At 49.3% G+C, this 20,416-nt stretch overlaps 1 protein-coding gene and 1 long non-coding RNA gene across 3 annotated transcripts in view; one reads left to right on the forward strand and one right to left on the reverse strand.

The window, feature by feature from the left end:
• Positions 1 to 1,313: 1,313 nt before the first annotated feature.
• XRRA1 (X-ray radiation resistance associated 1) overlaps positions 1,314 to 20,416 on the reverse strand; it is a 37,755-nt gene continuing 18,652 nt past the window's right edge. For both annotated transcript variants that reach the window (XM_081860113.1, XM_081860114.1), the window contains 12 exons: positions 20,080 to 20,213; positions 18,951 to 19,049; positions 17,940 to 18,169; positions 16,793 to 16,833; positions 15,436 to 15,546; positions 12,445 to 12,538; positions 11,520 to 11,638; positions 7,536 to 9,140; positions 6,553 to 6,715; positions 5,519 to 5,634; positions 3,393 to 3,498; positions 1,314 to 1,933 (listed from right to left, as the gene is read on the reverse strand). In XM_081860113.1, coding sequence (XP_081716239.1) covers positions 1,638 to 1,933; positions 3,393 to 3,498; positions 5,519 to 5,634; positions 6,553 to 6,715; positions 7,536 to 9,140; positions 11,520 to 11,638; positions 12,445 to 12,538; positions 15,436 to 15,546; positions 16,793 to 16,833; positions 17,940 to 18,169; positions 18,951 to 19,049; positions 20,080 to 20,213 — 3,114 coding nt within the window. In that variant the 3' untranslated portion in view covers positions 1,314 to 1,637. The remainder of the gene's footprint in view (positions 1,934 to 3,392; positions 3,499 to 5,518; positions 5,635 to 6,552; positions 6,716 to 7,535; positions 9,141 to 11,519; positions 11,639 to 12,444; positions 12,539 to 15,435; positions 15,547 to 16,792; positions 16,834 to 17,939; positions 18,170 to 18,950; positions 19,050 to 20,079; positions 20,214 to 20,416) is intronic.
• On the forward strand, positions 15,460 to 17,896 carry LOC309341439. Its single transcript, XR_014156341.1, has 2 exons — positions 15,460 to 15,568; positions 17,856 to 17,896. It is a non-coding gene; the product is annotated as an uncharacterized lncRNA (long non-coding RNA).

Consider the following 20,416-nt stretch of genomic DNA (forward strand, 5'->3'; position numbering starts at 1 on the left):
AGCGTAGCTTTACCTACGTTGCCACCCTGAACAAGGATCAATACTTAACTAGCAGTCAGATGAATTGGAAGGGGGAGGGGACTTAGCCCATCTTCCATGCTGATCCAGCAGTGGTTATTTTAACTCTTCTTTAGAGATGCTTTTATTTCTCCCATCTACTTTCTTAGAATTTCTTAGAATTTTCCAAGGCCTACTCAGACGCACATTCAGTAGCCTACGTATGCAAAACTTGGTTCCCTACCTCTGTCTAGTAGTCCCACTGTATCAACAAGGTAGAATGCAGCCCCAAGACTGGCTTGGGTTTCAAGGAATTTTAGAGAGTTCTCTGCAACAAAAATAGATTTCGATCTGAGAGGGTAAAATGTGCTTCATGCTCCAGAGAGGGGGCTCACAGAGGAGACAGGCCGAGCCGATCTCTGTGCATGTACCTTCATGCTCCCATGTACATGCCCAGGGAATGAGTTGCAGGCATTCCCACGCACGGGCAAAAGAGAAGTGCTTAAATCTAGAGAAAACATTATGGTGACTCAGTGTGAGGAAGCCAAGCCATTCTGCATGAGCTCATGGGAAAAAAGCCATGGGAGTCGGAAGTCTGGACTATGAGAACGAATGGGACTGAGGTGGGGTCCTGTGTGTACATGGTAGCCTGCCGCTGGGGGTGGCCATTGCCCTTACCTCTCCCTCCCTGCAGAACTGTACTAATTTAAGTGGTTGCCATTTGAACCTTGGGTGGTCTAAAGAGGGAATTCTGCCTTGGTAAAAGAAAGAGCAAGGTTTGGCCCATGAATTGCTACTGGGTGGTTTAGCTAACTGATCTGAAAAGACCACATCTGCAAATGCCAATTCTCTTTGAGCTCAGAGAGTGGATTGTGAAGGATTATCGGGTACGTAAAGCAGAATATTAACTGCACAATTACCTAAAGGATTAAATATTTAATTACTTTTTTTCCCCCTAGAGTCACAGCCTAAGGGGAAAGGAAAGAGTTGGGGCAAGCGGTCGTGAGGTGCCGGGGGCAATTTAAACCTGCAAAGCAAAAGAAGTGTCCAAGGGACAACATGCCCTTTTACCGACACCCCTGGTTTGGGGCAAGCAGAAGGAAGTGGGGAAATGTCTAGCAAACTGCATGGGCAACTGGGGTCTTACAATAAGGCACTGGAAGTGTGACAAAGCCTTTCTGTGCCAGTCATTGCTTCTATGGAAGGCTGTCTTGGCATGACTTCTTTCCCTCTCCCAACAGATTCTACCAAGGTTCTTCCATCTGAACAATTGTAAAAGGGGGGACTTAGGCCGTAGTCATTCGATAAAAGCGGAGGCCCACCATGACACCTTTATTTCAATGCTTTTGCGGCGGCTGCCTGGGTCCAAGTCTCATGATTTAGATGGGAACTGCATCCTGAAACAGCCTTTCGGAGTGCACCTAGCGGTTCCCGTCGGTTTTCTGTTGCGCTTCTGAACGTCTGCACTGAACTACTATTAGCCTGTAACCCTGAGCGGGTCAAACCTTCGCAGAGGGTTTTGTAAGTAGATAACCTCCGTTCCTATGGTTGCTAGTTACACCACTATAGCCTCCTAGGACAAAGGGCTTTTCGGAAAATACAGCAAATAGCTCTTATGTCTTGTAAAAAGAGGAGGTTCCTCAGCAGTCCGGTTTAAATTGAGCTTTCTTCGGATTGGATGGAGAAAATCCTTTCTCCTCCGTAGGGACCGAGGATTCTTCAAGCGACTGCCCACCCACCTCAGCCTCAGGGAGACCCTCGAGCATCAGGTTTTGGCTCGTCTCTGCACTGGTACCCTTCTTACTAATGGCTTTGGACTCAACCTGCTTGTTGCAGCTGGCCACTGCCGCTTTATACTCCTTCCGGAACTCCTTCAGCATCGCCAAGGCCTGCCGGTACTCGCGCCAGTTGTCTTTCTTCCTCCGCAGGATGCACACTGCAAAGAACGCAGGAAAGAAAGGGCCTATTCATGCCGTACACAACTAAACTATGGAACTCCCACAGGAGGTAGTGATGGCCACCAACTGGGACATAGCTGTCAACTTTTCCCTTTTCTTGCGAGGAATCCTATTCGGAATAAGGGAGTTTCCCTTTAAAAAAGGGGAAACGTTGGCAGCTATGCACTGGGATGGTTTTGGAGGACGATTAGACAAATGCATGGAGGGCTATCGGGGGCTACCAGCCACGATGGCTCTGTTCTGCTTCCAATGTTTCTGAATCCCAGTTGCTGGAAACCACAGCAGGGGAGAGGGCCCTTGCGCTCGGATCCTGATCGCCGGTTGGCCACTGTGAGAACAGGATTCTGCATTAGGTGGGCCACTGGCCCAGTCCAGCAGACTCTTGTGTTCTTATTAAGAGAACCAAACTGCAGTCAGGCAGGTCTATTTTTCATTGCATTTGCAGAATGTACAGTGGTACCTCGGGTTACATACGCTTCAGGTTACAGACTCCGCTAACCCAGAAATAGTACCTCGGGTTAAGAACTTTGCTTCAGGATGAGAACAGAAATTGTGCAGCGGCAGCAGGAGGCCCCATTAGCTAAAGTGGTGCTTCAGGTTAAGAACAGTTTCAGGTTAAGAATGGACCTCCGGAACGAATTAAGTACTTAACCCAAGGTACCACTGTATTCTGCTTCTGCTAGCTGCCAGAGAGGAGCAAGGGAGGTTAGATGGAAAACAGCCTAGCGTTGCTGTGTGAGTGAGTCTTAATCTCTTCTTAGTCTATTTTTGTTTTAAGTTTTCAGAAGGTTTCATAGAGTTGGAAGCGACTCTGAGGGTCATTCAGTTCAATCCCCTGCAAAGCAGGAAAGGGCAGCTGCCCCATACGGGGATCGAACCTGCAACCCTGGCATTCTCAGCACCACCTTCTAACCAACGGAGCTAAAAAAGGTAAAGGTAAAGGACCCCTGATAGTTAAGTCCAGTTGCGAACGACTCTGGGATTGCGGTGCTCATCTCACTTTACTGGCCGAGGAAGCCGGCGTTGTCCGCAGACAGTTTTTCCCAGGTCATGTGGCCAGCATGACTAAGCCGCTTCTGGCGAACCAGAGCAGCGCACGGAAATGCCGTTTACCTTCCCGCCAGAGCGGTACCTATTGATCTTCTTGCACATTTGACGTGCTTTCAAACTGCTAGGTTGGCAGGAGCTGGGACCGAGCAACGGGCGCTCACTCCGTCGCGGGGATTCAAACCGCCGACTTTCCAATCGGCAAGCCCTAGGTTCAGTGGTTTAACCCACAGCGCCACCCGCGTCCCCCACCAACAGAGCTAAGTGTTGCTCATTTTTCTTAATTTTTCTCACTGATACTTTCGTTGCTTTACCTTGTTTGTAATCCACTCAGAGGTTTCTTCTTTCTGCAATCAAGTAGTGCGTTAATTTTATGAAATAAATAAATACCTAGCGGCATCTGTATGATATTCGTGGGGTTGCGCATCTTCAGGAGGATTTCTTCCAGCTTCTGCAGCCGGGTCTTTTCAGCTGGTGGCGGACGGACACTCAAGGCCTGCACAGAAAACGGATCAAAATGAGAAGACGACAGACAATCCCCGCATCTTCACTTACCGTTCCCTCTATTGCTGATGCTCAGGAGTGCGGGCCGATCCTTATACTGTGGTACCTCAGGTTACATACGCTTCAGGTTACAGACTCCGCTAACCCAGAAATAGTACCTCGGGTTAAGAAATTTGCTTCAGGATGAGAACAGAAATTGTGCTCTGGCAGCACGGCGGCAGCAGGAGGCCCCATTAGCTAAGGCGGTGCTTCAGGTTAAGAACAGTTTCATGTTAAGAACAGACCTCCAGAACGAATTAAGTACTTAACCCAAGGTACCACTGTATAGCCAAAATGGTGCGGGGGGGGGGGAGTGCTAAAAAACAATGAGGCAGCTGGATGAGGACTGAGCATGCTCAGTGGCCATGGAATGCCCAGTGTCTGCTTTTTTTCGGGGGGGGGGACAGGAGAGGAGGCAGGAATGCAAATGAGCATCATGGAGGGTGTTGTGTCTGTCTGCCTGAAGCCCTTCACGCTCCACGCTGCAACCTTTTGCTCGGGATTGCCTACCGAGGTATAAATAAAGGTAAAGGTAAAAGACCCCTGACAGTTAAGTCCAGTCACGAACGACTCTGGTGTTGCGGCGCTCATCTCACCTTCAGGCCAAGGGAGCCGGCGTTTGTCTGCAGACAGTTCTTCCAGGTCGTGTGGCCAGCAGGACTAAGCCACTTCTGGAGAAACCAGAGCAGCGCAAAAATCTGTGCCTCCCCCCGGCTTCCATTCCACATCAGGTTCTGCACCTAGTGTGACCAAACCAGTTGTGTCCCCCTAAATCTGCCTCTGTTGTCATCTTCCTTAGTGCTATTCTGAATATTGCTTTTTATAGGGTACAGTAATGGAGATGGGCAGGGACGTGGGTGGCGCTGTGGGTTAAACCACAGAGCCTAAGACTTGCCAATCAGAAGGTACCCCCACGACCGGGTGAGCTCCCGTTGCTCAGTCCCTGCTCCTGCCAACCTAGCAGTTCAAAGCACGTCATGTGCAAGTAGATAAATAGGTACCGCTCCGGCGGGAAGGTAAACGGCGTTTCCCTGCACTGCTCTGGTTCGCCAGAAGCGGCTTAGTCATGCCGGCCACATGACCCAGAAGCTGTACACCGGCTCCCTTGGCCAATAAAGTGAGATGAGCGCCGCAACCCCAGAGTTGGCCATGACTGGACCTAATGGTCAGGGGTCCCTTTACCTTTAATGGAGACGGGCAGTGAGTTTACGGAACCTAAAGGGGGGGTGGCCCCGAAAAGTTTGGAAGCCACTAATCTAGAGGGTGACCCCAGTACAATTTAGCATCAATATTTTGCAAAGTATTTCACAAAGCACTTTCTTGATGTGCTTGTTCATTTGACAACACCCCCCCCTCCCTTTGTATCTTCCCATTTTACAGATAGGGGACTGAGGCACAGAGGGAACCATTTGCCAGACACCCCTCCCCTGAGTAGAAGTTTGAGCTCCAACCTCCCAAGTCTAGAGGCAAGAGTTTTACTTCCCTGGATACAATTTACCGTATTTTTCGCTCTATAAGATGCACCTTTTTCCTCCTAAAAAGTAAGGGGAAATGTCTGTGCGTCTTATGGAGTGAATGTGTGGTTGATCGCTGGCTCCCTTTCCTGCCCCGGCCCTTGCCCAGGCCTCCATTCTTGAATGTTCTGCAAACGGAGGCTGTTTGTTTCCCCAGCGACATGAGACTGGCTGATTAGATAATCTGTCTGGAAACAGAAGAAACAGCACCCTTTCCTTTCCTAAAGAAGCTGCAGAACTGTGAGTTGAACCCCATAAAAACAAGATTTTTTCCCTTTGCAAAAGAAGTTGCACAACTTTGAGCTGATCTCAGAAAAATGGGGCTTTTCCCCTTTGCAAAAGAAGCTGCATAACTGTGAGCTGATCCTCAAAAAAACCCAGGGGTTTTCCCCTTTCCTCCTCTAAAAACTAGGTGCGTCTTATGGTCTGGTGCGTCTTATGGAGCGAAAAATACAGTACCTTTTTCTCTGCAGGCACATAAGGCTTCTGGTAGCTGTCCAGCCTGGCCTTTGATTCGCGGTACACACGGGGATATCGGAGCGCCTTCTCCAGAGCTTGGACATTGTGCTGTATTCCTGGTTGAAATAAAAATGGGAGCACAGGGGAAATTGGGGTTGGGAACCATGTTAACGTAAACCCTTAGAAGATCTCTCAGGAATCCAACTAGAAAATAAATTCCACCACGACATCACAAAGCTCTTCAAAATAAGCAACAAGCAATAAGATACACCACCCATCTATTTCTGAATTATGTTAGGGTGGGAAAGAGCAAAAGACGACCCCCTGCTTCCCCCTCCCCATACAAGATTATGAAGGGAAATGAATCCCTTTTACTCCCCCAACAGAAAGCCCTGAACCTTTTCTCCTCTGCAATTGGGGAGGCTTAATCCACTCTGAAGTGGCCTGCAAATTTAATCCACTTTATCCAAAAAGGGGGAAAGTTATACAGTGGTAGATCGGTTTTCAAATGGTCCGGAAGACCATTCGAGTTCTGAAATGTTCAAAAACCGAAAACACAATATGGAAAATTCGATGTTCGACTTCCGAGGCATGTTTGAAAACCGAAGCGTTTACTTGCAGGTTTGCAGCGTTCAAAAAACGAAATGTTCATCAACGGAGATGTCCGAAAGCCGAGGTAACCACTGTAGTTGTTTTTAGATTTACCATTCTAGTGAACGGGGACCACAGAGCTTCATTTTACACACAGCAACTCAGCACCCGAAACACAGATCAATGCAGAGAGTACAGAGTGACTTCAAGAAATAGATGTGCATTTTTAAAAACATGAGTACATACACTAGGTGAATCTTGAGGGCCCATACAATGTAGACAATGCAGAGACAGATGGACCTTTGCAAAAGTTAGATGGTAGCTCTCTGTGTGATGGGAGAGGAAAGTTCAACCATGGGCCCCAGCCAAGATCCTTTTGTCAACTGGAACAAGGAAGGTCAAAGCCTGCACTTGACATTTCCAGCAGTCCCAGGTCAACTCACCCACTGGGTCAACGAAATCCGCACCAGGGTCTCCGCCGAGCAGCTCTTCATAACCCTTGTATTTTTCGGGGACTGGCTGGGCTTGCCTTTTTCCTTTGCCTGACATCTTACGTGGGGATGCCACCCTTTCAGTCTTCGGCAAGGGACCAGACTCCTCGTCCACCTTCAGACCCAAGAAAGAAATGGAGCTATGTGAGAGTCATACACAAAACCCACACAGAAACATATCATTGCTTATTTCAACTCGCTTGTGGAAACAACTCAGAGGCCATGAAAGAAGGAAGGTTAACAACAGGAAGATTTAAAGGAACTATTGGAAAGACTATTCAAGGCAGCAGAGATATGAGATGATCAGAGCCCCCCACCCAAACGTGAAGCATGGGAAGTCCCAACAATTTTTTTTTAATAATTTAGGCAGAATATTTGGACTAGAGGGACGCGGGTGGCGCTGTGGGTAAAACCTCAGCGCCTAGGGCTTGCTGATCGTATGGTCGGCGGTTCGAATCCCCGCGGCGGGGTGAGCTCCCGTCTTTCGGTCCCAGCTCCTGCCCACCTAGCAGTTCGAAAGCACCCATAAGTGCAAGTAGATAAATAGGTACCGCTTTATAGCAGGAAGATAAACGGCGTTTCCGTGTGCTGCGCCGGTGCTGGCTCGCCAGAGCAGCTTCATCACGCTGGCCACGTGACCTGGAAGTGTCTCCGGACAGCGCTGGCCCCCGGCCTCTTAAGTGAGATGGGCGCACAACCCTAGAGTCGGACACGACTGGCCCGTACGGGCAGGGGTACCTATTTGGACTATTTGATATGTATATGTAGTCCCCAAACATCTGGAGGGCCGAGTTTGGAGATGCCTGCAATATGGACTTCAAACCGGTTTTGGGACGATACATTGTCTAGTGTAGACTACAGGTTGGGATTCTAGAATGGCTTCATTGGTAAACATCTCTTGCTTAAATACCATGGCGTACTGCCAGCTGACATACCTGTGTCATGAAAATGGATTCTGTTTCCTCTGCCTCCACGAACTCCCCGCTGCCGCTAAACACCTCGCCCTCACTAGAAAGACTATCATATGTTTCAAAAATAGGCTTCGTGCTCGAGTGGACTTTGGCAAAGAGCATGTAAAGCTCCCTAGAAGACGACCCAGACAGGCCACATTCCACAGACGTTAAGCTGGCTGGTCGAGATTCTGAAAACTCCTCTTCCTCTGATCCATCTTGGAGCTCGGAACCCGATCGGTCAGGTTCTTGGACCGGTGAGGTGGCCGGTGGAACGGGTTCCAGATGATCCTGCCCTCCTGGAGGGGATCCGGTTGGTTGCGAAGTCCAAGAAAGATTCCGTTCAGCTGAAGGAGGGCTTGGCTGGGCCAAATCTTGCTCCCCTGGAGAGGATCCAGGTGGTGGAACGGTCTCTGGTGGAATCTGCTCTTGTGCGGGTGAGGTGGGCAATGGAGCAGATTCCAGGTGATCTTGCTCTGCTGGAGGGGATCCAGGTGGTGGAACAGGCTCAGAGGGAGCTGGTTCCTCCAAGCGGGGCATCGATGGAGAGACGGGTTCTGCCAGGTCCTGAGAGGGCTCCACCTGATCTTGCCCTTCTGGAGGAGAAGTGGTCGGCAGGAGAGTCCCAGACAAGTGTGGTGGAGCAGGTCCAGGCAAACTTTCGGAAGCTGAGCTGTGTGGCAGAGGTGGCTCCACCTGACCTTGACCTTCTGCAAGAGAAGTGGTTGTCAGGAGAATCCCCGGTGGACCTGCTGAGGTTGATCTAGTAGCTGAGACAAGTTCTGGCAAATCTGGTCCTGGAGGAGCTGAGCTGGCTGGTGGGATGGGTTCCGGGTGATCACCCTCCACTGCCGGCGGTCCAGCTGGTGGAGAGGCATCAGGAAAGCCCTGTCCCACTGACAGGGATCTGGCCGGAGACCTGGACAAGTCCTGCTCCCCTGCGGGAGAATGAGCTGGTGGAAGAGGTTCTGATCTACTTTGCCCTGGCAAAAGCGAGCTGCGGGGTGGAAACGGCCTCAGCTGATCTGGTTCTGCTGGAGGACCTTCGGAGAGACCCTGCTCTTGCAAAGGCAAAGGTGAGTTGGGAGGAGGAACAGGAGCCCCGTGGTCCTGGCCTGGCAAAGACAATGAGATGAACTGAGGCCTCCTGGGCAGGTCTTGTCCTTGTGAAGGTGCTGTGATCAGAGGGCTGGGTTCAGGCAGATTCTGTTCTGGTGGGAGGGATTCAGGTGGGAGCTGCTCCACAGGAGGTTGAGTGGACGCAACATTTCCAAACACTAAGTCAGCTAGCGAAGACTGGCCTTCAGGAACGTCTTCCAGCTGGTCTGCTGAGAGCTGGTCTGCTGAAGCATCACAAACACAACACTCCAGAGAGGAGGGTGCAGATATTTCCTCCTCCTTAAGAGGCAAAACGGGCTTCTCTGGTTTGTATGGTAGTGAAAATCTCTTGATGGGTGGAAGAGGCTCGTCCAGACTCACTCTTTTATTGGGATCCAGATCTGCACCTGTCCACAGCTGCCAGAAGGTGGTCTCCAGGTGGTCTTCTAGCATCTGAGGCCGCTTTTGGACCTTGGGCAGCTGTGCTTTCACCTGCACAAGACACAGAAGGCCACGGTGTGATGCATTCTAGACCTGGGAGGACCACAGCGGAACAGTCTCCTGTCTTTCCAAACCCAGCACCCATCCCTGGCCGCAACCTACAGCTCTTAAAACCCTAACCATTAATCAGCGGAGCTGGCACTATTTCAGCTGCCCCATGATGCCCATTCCACAATTGTAAGGCCTTCTTGTCGTTGTTTTGCAATCAAATGGTGCAAAAACTTCATGAAATAAATAACCACAAGTGTCGTTCTTCCTGCACCCCACCCAATCATAGCTGTCAACTTACAGATTTGAAAATAAGGGACCAACAGCCTCAAAAATAAGGGATCAGCAGCCAAAATAAGGGATTTTGCTTAGCTTATGCACGTCGGGGCTGCTGTCGTCCTGGCGCGAGGAGTTCCATCGGCGCTTCCCCGCCCGAGAGAGAGGGAGGGAAGGAGGGAGAGAGACTCTCACCCATGAGCCTGGCATGAGGCGGTTGCGGCACAGCTGCAGCCGCTGAAGCACCGCCCTTCTCCATCCCTCCCCATCCCCTCCTCTTCCTCCTCCCTCAGGCCGCTTCCTCAGCCACCGCCGCCTCCAGCTTCCCATGGCAGCGCAGTGGAAGTCTCACAAGGGAGCCCGCCACCACCTGTCTCCTCATGACGTGCCCCTGAGGGGGAAAAGGGAGAGATGGAGACGCGGCAGCTTGTGCGCACTCTCTCTCTCTTGCTCTCTCGAGGCGGAGGACCCTGAGCCACCGCTTCCCTCCCGAGCTGGGTGAGCATGAAACCCGGGAAATTTAAGGGACATCATCAACCCCGGACAGCAGCGGGAAATGGCGCTAGTATAAGGGAGTTTCCCGCCGAATAAGGGACGGTTGACAGCTATGCACCCAATCACCATTGCACTTTTCAGAAACTAAGCAGTGGGAGAAAACAGCACCCCTTTTCCCATTGCAGAGGAGTATCTTTAGGAAGATTTGGGGAATGAACAGAGCTGAGAAAATGAGAAGCTGGCCTGGGAAACTCAGGGCTTGAGAGATGGATGGAGGAACCCATAGGCCCCCCAGATGTGGTCAGGCTCCTTCTCCCATCAGCCTCATCCAAAGTGGCCAAGGGTCAGGGAGGATGGGAGTTGGGAGTTCAAAATCTGAAAGGTCCAGAAGTTCCTTATTCTGAGCCTAGAAGGGGATGCATCTGCTGCTGGCAGAACAGGAGTAGGCAGGACTTTGGAAGGGAAGGAATGAGATCTTGGATCTCAAAGCTACAGGGAACCAGGCAGAGGGCCTTCTCGGTGGTGGCACCCGCCCTGTGGAACGCCCTTCCAGCAGATGTCAAAGCGATAAATAACTACCTGACATTCAGAAGACATCTTAAGGCAGCCCTGTTTTTATGGAAGCCGCCCAGAGTGGCTGGGGAAACCCAGCCAGATGGGCGGGGTACAAGTAATAAATTATTATTATTATTATTATTATTATTATTATTATTATTATTATTATTATTATTATTGGATCTGGGTTGCCAAATAACAACAACTGGTTGTTGTTGTTGTTGTTGTTATTTCTTACCCAGGATGGGGGGAGTGGGGGTTACTGGTATGTTTTTCTTCTGGCTTTCATTATGTATTTAGTGTTTTTATCTCGTATTTTTATGCTGTGAACCGCCCTGATACCTTCGGGTGATGGGTGGCGTACAAATTTAATAAATAATAATGAAATAATTCATCCTAAGGCCCAAGGGCAGGTCATAGCAATTTGATATGAAAACGAGTTTAAAACAAATGACCGCCACAGCAATTGGTCGGGTCCTGAAAATGCACATTTCAGGTGTCAGGGGCCAGGGAAAGGAGGCGTGTCTCCAGCTTATGATGGAAACTACGGTATGCAAGGAAGTTGCCAAGCGCACCTTTGTGGGGAGGGAATTCCATGGCTGAGTGTCTGTGACACAGATTGCATTCTCCCAGGCCGCCCCCACCAGCTTGCGCCTGAGAGTGGAGAAACTACTAAGAGGGCCCCCCTCTGCTGATCTTAACACCTGGGAGGGTCTGTAGGGGAGCAGCAGTAGGTGGGCAGAAGCTAAAATTAATATATTAAATTGAACTCCATGTGCCAGCCAAATCTTTAGGTTATGAGTCTCTCTCAGCTGCAGGGAGCTTCCTTGGCCCTTCTAAGTTTGATGAGCAACAGCGGAAACATCATCTTCCTCTTGCCCCCTTCTCCTCAATAAACAACAACAGAATCATAGAGCTGGAAGGGACCCCACCAGTCATCTAGTCCAACCCCCTGCAATGCAGGAATCACAGAGAATTCCTACGCCCCCCACCTCTGTTTAAAAGCTTCCCATTCTGAAACGGACTTCCTTAACGCCTTCCTAAAGGGCTTCCTACCTTCCGGCTAGGCTTGTTGGGTATAAAGATACGTGGCTTTTCCAGTTTCGAAATTTTCTTCCGAACCATTTTAATCCCCAGCTTGTTCTGAAGGAAACTGGTGAGTAAAGGTGGGTCACCTGGAAAGGAAGGGAAGAAAAGAAAGGGGGAGGGAATCATCTTTAAGCAACTGGGTGGTCTATGTTGAATAGATTAGCTTCATTTCCATGATGCATTTCGGCTAGCGACAAAGAGGAACCATAAGGCAGCACAGAGAGTGGAGGCAGCCGCAGCAGTGCTGTGCAGACTTGGGACTGAAAAATTTGCACCTGGGCGCTCCAAACTCTATGAATTCTGCAACCTACATAAAATGTGCAGATTGAGGCAACGTAACTTTATTCTGATGACTTTGCCCTCTTTATTCTGGCTCTCCTAGTCACAGGAAGAGGTGAGATCTGCAGAGCACAGAAAATCTAATTTAGGCACCTTCTGGTTTCTAAGGTTTCACAGGAGGCATTTTCATGCCTATAACCACAGGGACAGGGACGCAGGTGGCGCTGTGGGTTAAACCACAGAGCCTAGGACTTGCCGATCAGAAGGTCGGCGGTTCGAATCCCCGCAACGGGGTGAGCTCCCGTTGCTCGGTCCCAGCTCCTGCCAACCTAGCAGTTCAAAAGCACATCAAAGTGCAAGTAGATAAATAGGTACCGCTCCAGCGGGAAGGTAAATGGCGTTTCCGTGCGCTGCTCTGGTTCACCAGAAGCGGCTTAGTCATGCTGACCACATGACCCAGAAGCTGTACGCCGGCTCCCTCGGCCAATAAAGCGAGATGAGCGGACCTAATGGTCAGGGGTCCCTTTACCTAACCACAGGGACTAGAAACTTGTTGCTGGCCACGCCCATAACCACAGGGACTAGAAAATGGTTGCTGCTGTTCTCGTTTTACCGCTGCGTGATGTGGTGAAAGGGTTGCCGTGGAACGTCAGCTCGGTCAGCGATGGGAAAAGAGCCACGGCTAACAAATCTTCCTCGTGTTCGATCTGCAAATCAGAACACAGCAGCGCTTTCAGGCTGGTAGGCGACCGTGAGTCACCGCTGTGAAAGGGAGCCAGCGTTAAAAGGACCAGCATTACGATTTAGGCTTAGGAAGGAGGCTGGTGCATTGGGGCTACCCCACTTCAAAAAGGAGCTCACAGGACCGAATATTCACACAATCTATCCATCCATCCATCCATCAATCAATTCCTGGTCATAGAAAATGCACCCAGCATCAAGGAAACAATTCTGAAGATAATGCAGACATTGTATTTAACCTCAGGTAAATATCAATATGCGCATAAACATACTCCACTGATGTGCTGGTGAGCATGTGGGAACAGAGGCAGCTACAGACACCTGTGGTGGACATGCACAAAAGTGGCAAATTGGGGGGAACAAGTGTTTAATGCGATAAGTAAAATTACTCATCAGCATATCATGAAGTCTCCAGAGCCTACGCTACAGAGCCTGTATTTAAACGACGACTGAAATCAGGGCTTGGTGGATGAACCAGTAATTGGATTTTATTTAGCAGCAGTCCATAGGGTTATAGCCACATTCGGAAGAGACTTAAAGGGTGCACATTTGAACGCTTGGTACAAGGGAGGGTGGCATATTGCCCTGAGGGGAAAATTGCCTCACAAATTAAGACTGGCAGGGGGAAGAAAGCAGAGAGGTGCCTTTGCTGGAGCTTCATTTCGTTCACTAATTATCCAGGAAACCGAAGACCAGAAACAAAGGCAACTTGTGGGTCACTTCATAAGAACATGTTTTACAGATGGTTAGATACTATTTTAAGTTGTAGTGCATGTATAGGAATAAAGGCCTTTGTAACGGGTGGCGCTGTGGGTTAAACCACAGAGCCTAGGACTTGCCGATCAGAAGGTTGGCAGTTCGAATCCCCGCGACGGGGTGAGCTTCCGTTGCTCAGTCCCTGCTCCTGCCAACCTAGGTACCACTCCAGCGGGAAGGTAAACGGCGTTTCTGTGCGCTGCTCTGGTTCGCCAGAAGCGGCTTAGTCATACTGGCCACATGACCCGGAAGCTGTACGTTGGCTCCCTCAGCCAATAAAGCGAGATGAGTGCCACAACCCCAGAGTCAGCCACAACTGGACCTAATGGTCAGGGGTCCCTTTACCTTTAAAATATATATATATATATATATATGCAGGTTTTGGTGTCCTCGGGTGTCTTCCCGTGTAAAAGTTGGGGTGTCTAGGCGACGTTTCGACGAGGTCTCACTCGTCATCTTCAGGCTGGTGCTTTCGGCTTCTTGTTACTGGAACAGAGCAGGATCTCAGTGTTTGAGTTCCTTGCCAGACATCTGGAAATTAGCCCTCCCCACAAAAACTGACACCAGATCCAGAGGCACACAGAACGCCAACACCAATCAACCACACCAGACCCAAACCCAGACCCTCTCCACAGATGAATTACAGACACCATCCAGTAGCCAATCCATGGTGGCACCTCCGGATGCTGCACCCCCCTGCAATCCCTACACAGATCTGGCTGACACAAGCCACAAAACCACAGCTCGCCCCTATACACGAAGCCAAGCCAGAGCACAACTAAGTACAGTACAGCCATCTTCTCAGGAAAACTCTTCACAAAGTTCAAGAGGTCAAGACACAAAGACTTTAACAACTAATCCACACCTAATGACCCACCTAAGTGGTACTCAGGATATCACTCAAGAAATCACTCAAGATATCTCTCAAGTAATTAAGGAACAAAAGAAGAAAAGGCACACTAGCCTGGGAACTTCCTCTCTGCCCAGAACATTGAAGGCTATACACCACACCCCCTCTACAGTATTTATAGGAACTCAAACACTGAGATCCTGCTCTGTTCCAGTAACAAGAAGCCGAAAGCACCAGCCTGAAGATGACGAGTGAGACCTCGTCGAAACGTCGCCTAGACACCCCAACTTTTACACGGGAAGACACCCGAGGACACCAAAACCTGCATTCCTGTACCCGTGAAAATCTACGAAAGCAAATATATATATATATATATATATATATATATATATTGGGGGGGGGTCTTTCTTTGGAAGGAAGGAAGGAAGGAAGGAAGGAAGGAAGGAAGGAAGGAAGGAAATTTGCATGTCAGGGAGAAGAGTTCTAGCCTTTTCTCCTCCCTGAGGGGTCTAGATTTCTGTCTGGAAGCTTGGTTTTTTGGGGCTGTTTTTATGAAGAAGAATGATGGGCAACAACTTAAAACTCTGAAGTGCCAGAGAGATTTGCCACCTCTGTGAGAACTTGTTCTTAGTGGTGGTGTCTGAGTGCTGTCATATTTTCTAGGCAGGGCAGAGCATCTTCTTGGCATGCAAAGGTGTTTCCTGCCCCACCCCATACTGAGTGTGGTCTCCTCTGCCACCAGAAGTACCTGCAAGGGAGTGGCTTTGAAACGTGAGGTCCTCTAGACACCTGAAAGAACGTCTCCACTCCCATCGTTCTGCCCGGACACTGAGGTCCACCTCCGAGGGCCTTCTGGTGGTTCCCTCCCTGCGAAAAGTGAGGTTACAGGGAACCAGGCACAGGGCCTTCGTGGTGGTGGCGCCCGGCCTGTGGAACACCCTCCCATCAGATGTCAAGGAAATAAACAACTATCTGACTTTTAGAAGACATCTGAAGGCAGCCCTGCTCAGGGAAGTTTTTAATGTTTGAAGTTTTATTTTGTTTTCAGTTCTGTTGGGAGCCATCCAGAGTGGCTGGGGAAACATAGCCAGATGGGCGAGGTATAAATAAAATTATGATGATGTTGAGGACTAGAAGCCAGGTCCTCCAACGGGGTGATAAAAGATCGTAGCGATTCCTAGACAAACCCGCCTCTACCACTTAGTTGCAAAAGATCAGTGTGTCTCGTTAACAGTGGAAAAGGAAGGATCCAGTCACCTGGTTGTTGGCCAGGCTGAGAAACCTCAGCTCCGGTAGGGGAAGCGTGAACTCGGGGTTGAAACTGGCACAGGAGGCCTTAGAAGCGATCTGCGGCGAAGGAGAACTGTCCTGAAAGGAAGGCAGAGGAGAGGTGAGAAACAGAAACAGAAAGAAGAAAGAGGACCTGCCCCAATGCATCATGGGTTGTCGTGATCCTCCTTCTTAGAATCTCTGCATATGGGCATGTCAGTCTCTCCCTGGGACTGTCCGACTCCAGAAGGCAAGTGTTGGCTCTGTGATGCCACCTGACAATAACATATAATAATAATACCTTTATTGTCAATGTACAGCCTGTGTACAATGAAATTAATCAAGCCTCCGCCTCCAAAACACTCAATCTCATTGCACTGTGTGTGCTTGTCACACAACACACCAACCCCAAAAGGCAGTTGCACTATAGTATTTTTTGTTCAGCAGCCTAACAGCCCACAGATAGAAACTGTTTTATAGCCTGTTGGTACGACTGATTAGACTTCTATATCTCCTGCCCGAGGGTAGAAGATTAAAGAGGTGCTGGCCAGGGTGTGAAACGTCCCTGAGAATTTTTCTTGCTCTCCCAAGGCATTGATCCCGTGCGATGTCATCTAGCGGGCTCAGGAGACAGCCCATGATATCATGTGCTGTGTTCACCACCCTCTGTAAAGATATGTGGGTAGTACCAGACTTCGGGAAATCAGATCCCTCCCCCAGTGGCAGTAAACAAGCAGATTAAACAAAAGGAGCATTCTTACCGGTTGAAAAAAAAGGTAAAGGACCCCTGACAGTTAAGTCTAGTCGTGAACGACTCTGGGGTTGCAGCGCTCATCTTGCTTTATTGGCTGAGGGAGCCGCCGTTTGTCCGCAGACAGTTTTTCCAGGTCATGTGGCCAGCATGACTAAGCCGCTTCTGGTGAAACCAGAGGAGCACACGGAAACGCCATTTACCTTCCCACCACAGTGGTGCCTATTTATCTACTTGCACTGGTGTGCTTTCGATCAGAAGGTCGGTGGTTCGAATCCCCGCGACGGGGTGAGCTCCCATTGCTCAGTCCCTGCTCCTGCCAACCTAGCAGTTTGAAAGCACGTCAAATTCCAAGTAGATAAATACTCCAGCGGGAAGCTAAACGGCATTTCCATGCGCTGCTCTGGTTCACCAGAAGCGGCTTAGTCATGCTGGCCACATGACCCAGAAGCTGTATGCCGGCTCCCTCGGCCAATAAAGCGAGATGAGCGCTGCAACCCCAGAGTCGTCCGCGACTGGACCTGACGGTCAGGGGTCCCTTTACCCTTTACCTAGAGCCGATGAGGATGACTTGAAAGAAAAGAAAAATCTTACCTGTGTTGGCAGGTCTGGGGACCAGGATGGAAAGATAACTTCTATTTTTGGAAAAAATAAAATAGAGAAAGAGGAATATCAGTATCAAGATGCTGAATACAGGTGAAGGATAAACAGGACTAAGATGGCAGCCCTAACCATGGTTATATCCTATGAGATTCAATGGGGCACTTCCAAAGAAACTGTGAGCTGTAATCAAGGGTTGTTCCTGACTCGTGGTTTGTTTTGGGGAGAAAAACTCTGAACTGCCCAGCAGTCCATCCAGCTCAGTACTATTAGTATTGTTGTTGCTGCTGTTGTTGTTACAACCTTGCATTTTATTGCTCCCACACATACTGAAGAGCCTTCACTTTTCAATAAATTGATTAGATGGTCTTCCTTCTCTTCTCCTTACTAGGTCTGTCAGTTCTATCATTTGCACTGCTCCTAGGCTAGCTATACATCTGACGTCAAAGAGTTAAGATTTTCACCCAATTAATAGCCATACGAGTGGATATCAATACTGTATTGGCCTGAATATAAGCCTCACTTCCCCCCCCCCCCCCAAATGCTGACCGTGGAAAAAATGTGGCTTAAATTTGCGACCTTACAAAAATTGGCTTTTACGATATTGCTGTTGAAACAGACATACAGTAAAATGGAACGGGTGCCTGCGGAATTTTAAGGGAGCAGCTTATATTCAGGTATTGTCTTTTTTTCTCCCCCCCCCCCCCGCCTTGAATTTTAAAGGTGTGGCTTATATTCGGGTGCGGCTTATATTCATGCCAATACGGTAAAGAAGAAGAAGAAGGAGGAGGAGGAGGAGAATTTATTTATATCCCGCCCTCCCCAGCCGAAGCCGGGCTCAGAGTGGCTAACAACAGTAAAATGATACAACATTCTAAAATCATTTCATTATAAAATCAGTTCAAATCAGATTAATGACAACCATTGGGCTAGAGTTCTGTGAGGATTGCCAAAATGTACTGTCAGTTCTCTTATCTTCTGATAAAACCTGGTCCTTAAGTTAAAATTTTATGCTGTTAATAAATGGCTTATGTTTTGTTTCTTTTTTGTTTCCTAGGCTTGGTTCGCTTCTTTCACCATCATCCACGGGGGCCAGGAGCACCACTGCACTACAAAGGAATAATATATAATTATGGCCCACCAGTCCTGTCTGGGTCCTTGCTGTTTTGGAAGACAATGTACTCTGGCTGCCCACCACCAGCCGGGGACTTATCCTGGCGAATCTGTTTCCCAGCACTCTTGCGGCTGCGCAATCCTTCCCTGATGCCCGACTTGGCGGATAAAGGATGGATGGAGAATCGGCCGCTGTCCAAGTGGTGGAGATACGGCACCTCTCTGATTCCGTTTCTGTCCAAGTTTAACTGCTTCAGGCTGAAATGGAAACAAGGAGGCCAGCGGTAAGGCCAAGGTTTGCAGAACTGCTGCAGAAACCAGGGCAAGGTGCAAGACTGTTTTCCAATTATTACTATATAATATTATTGCTAAATTTATTGGTCACTTTTTGCCACGTGACTTACAAGATGACTTACAAAAAAATAATTACCATATAGGAAAACTTGGGGTGGGTGGGGAATACGGTAATATATCCCACACTCTCTAAAATGCCATAGATAGTTAAAGCCAAAGAAAGGCCTGCTTAACAAGGAACTGTTTTGCCTGTTGCCTGAAAATAGATAACAATGGTGCCAGGAGAGACTCCCTGGAAAGAGCATTCCACAAAAGGGGAGCCACCACTGAAGAGGCCCGTTCTCGTGTTGCCACCCTCCAGCCCTGCCATGGACGTTCTCTCCCCCCCCCCCCCATCGTTCAGCTCAGACACTGAGGTCCAGCTCCAAGGGCCTTCTGGCAGTTCCCTCCCTGCAAGAAGTGAGGTTACAGGGAACCAGGCAGAGGGCCTTCTCGGTGGTGGCACCCGCCCTGTGGAACGCCCTCCCATTAGATGTCAAGGAAATAAACAACTATGTGACCTTTAGAAGACATCTGAAGGCAGCCCAGTTTAGGGAAGTTGTTAACGTTTGATGTTTTATCGTGTTTTTAATATTCTGTTGGGAGCCACCCAGAGTGGCTGGGGAAACCCAGCCAGATGGGCGGGGTATAAGTAATAAATTATTATTATTACATTATTATAGCAAGCATAGGAGGTCTTCCTTACCTGCGGAGGTTGGCGAGGCTGACAAAGACGTTGGCGTGGGAGAGGCGGTTGTCGTCCAAGAGCAAGACTTCCAGAGCCGGGAACCTCGGGGAGCTCTCACTGCCAAGGGAAACATACAGTGACTTTCGCTATGCCACATCAGTCAAGAAAAGGCAAAAGGGGAGAGGAGGGGGCAGTGTAATACTTTGACAGAGAAACGAAGAGAGGAAGCCAATGTGGAGCCCTTGAGATGATGCTGAACTACAACTCCCATCATCCCCCAGCTAGCATATCCTGTGGCTGGAGGTGATGAGAATCGCCCCGACCTGGGCACAGTGATCCATGCGACGGTCATCTCCAGGCTTGATTACTGTAATTCGCTCTATGTGGGGCTGCCCTTGAAGCTGTCCCAGAAACTCCAGCGGGTGCAGAATACTGCTGCGAGGGTCCTCACGGGGTCTCTGCCATGGGAGCATATTCACCCAGTGCTTTTCCAGCTGAACTGGCTCCCGGTGGAGTACAGGGTCAGATTTAAGGTGCTGGTTTTGACCTTTAAATCCCTTCACGGCCTAGGACCCTCGTACCTATGGGACCGCCTCTCCTGGTATGCCCCACCCCTCAAGGTCCATAAATAGCGACACCCTAGAGGTCCCGGGCCCTAAGGAAGTTAGATTAGCCTCAGCCAGAGCCAGGGCCTTTTCAACACTGGCTCCGGCCTGGTGGAATGCTCTGTCTCATGAGACCAGGGCCCTGCGGGATCTGAGTTCTTTCCACAGGGCCTGTAAGACAGAGTTGTTCTGCCTGGCCTTTGGCTTGGAGCCAATTTGATTCCCTCCCCCTCTTTCTTTTTTCTTTTTCCTTTCTCCTCCTGTGATGAGGCTGCATTTTAATATTTTAATGTTGCATTTTAATCTTGTTTTTAAGTTGTATTCATTCAGCTTGTTTTTATTATTGCTTGTTAGCCGCCCCGAGCCCAGCCTTGGCTGGGGAGGGCGGGGTATAAATAAAAATTATTATTATTATTATTATTAATGCACCACGTTGGCTTTCCCTGATCTACAGGTTCCACAAACCCCATGCAGCCCGACCTCCCCCCCAAAAAAACAAATAAAAACTCTTGCTTGCCGCCTTCCTCTCCCCATGGGCTTACCTCTCGGGGGCAGCCAGATCGAGGGGAAGCGAAGTGAGCCCATTGGCAGTGAGATGGAGGGCTTTTAAGTGGGACAAAATTCCCAGGGCTCGAACATCCTCGGGAGAAAGGTTGTTGTATGAGAGATCCAAGACCTGGAGCAGAGGCAAAGCAGGCAGTTCCATGGCTGGGGAAGAACCAGCGTCACCTCTAACCCAGCCACAGCAGAAAGAACGACACTGTGAGATGTTTTTATTGCCAATGGCTTTGGGGGTGAAATAAAAAAGTTAAGGTCTTATATATAAAATAAAAGTTCATAAATGTACCAAGCAAACACATACATAAATATATAAAAACC

This window comes from Podarcis erhardii (assembly GCF_964252035.2).
Source record: "Podarcis erhardii genome assembly, chromosome: 4".
NCBI lineage: Eukaryota > Metazoa > Chordata > Lepidosauria > Squamata > Lacertidae > Podarcis > Podarcis erhardii.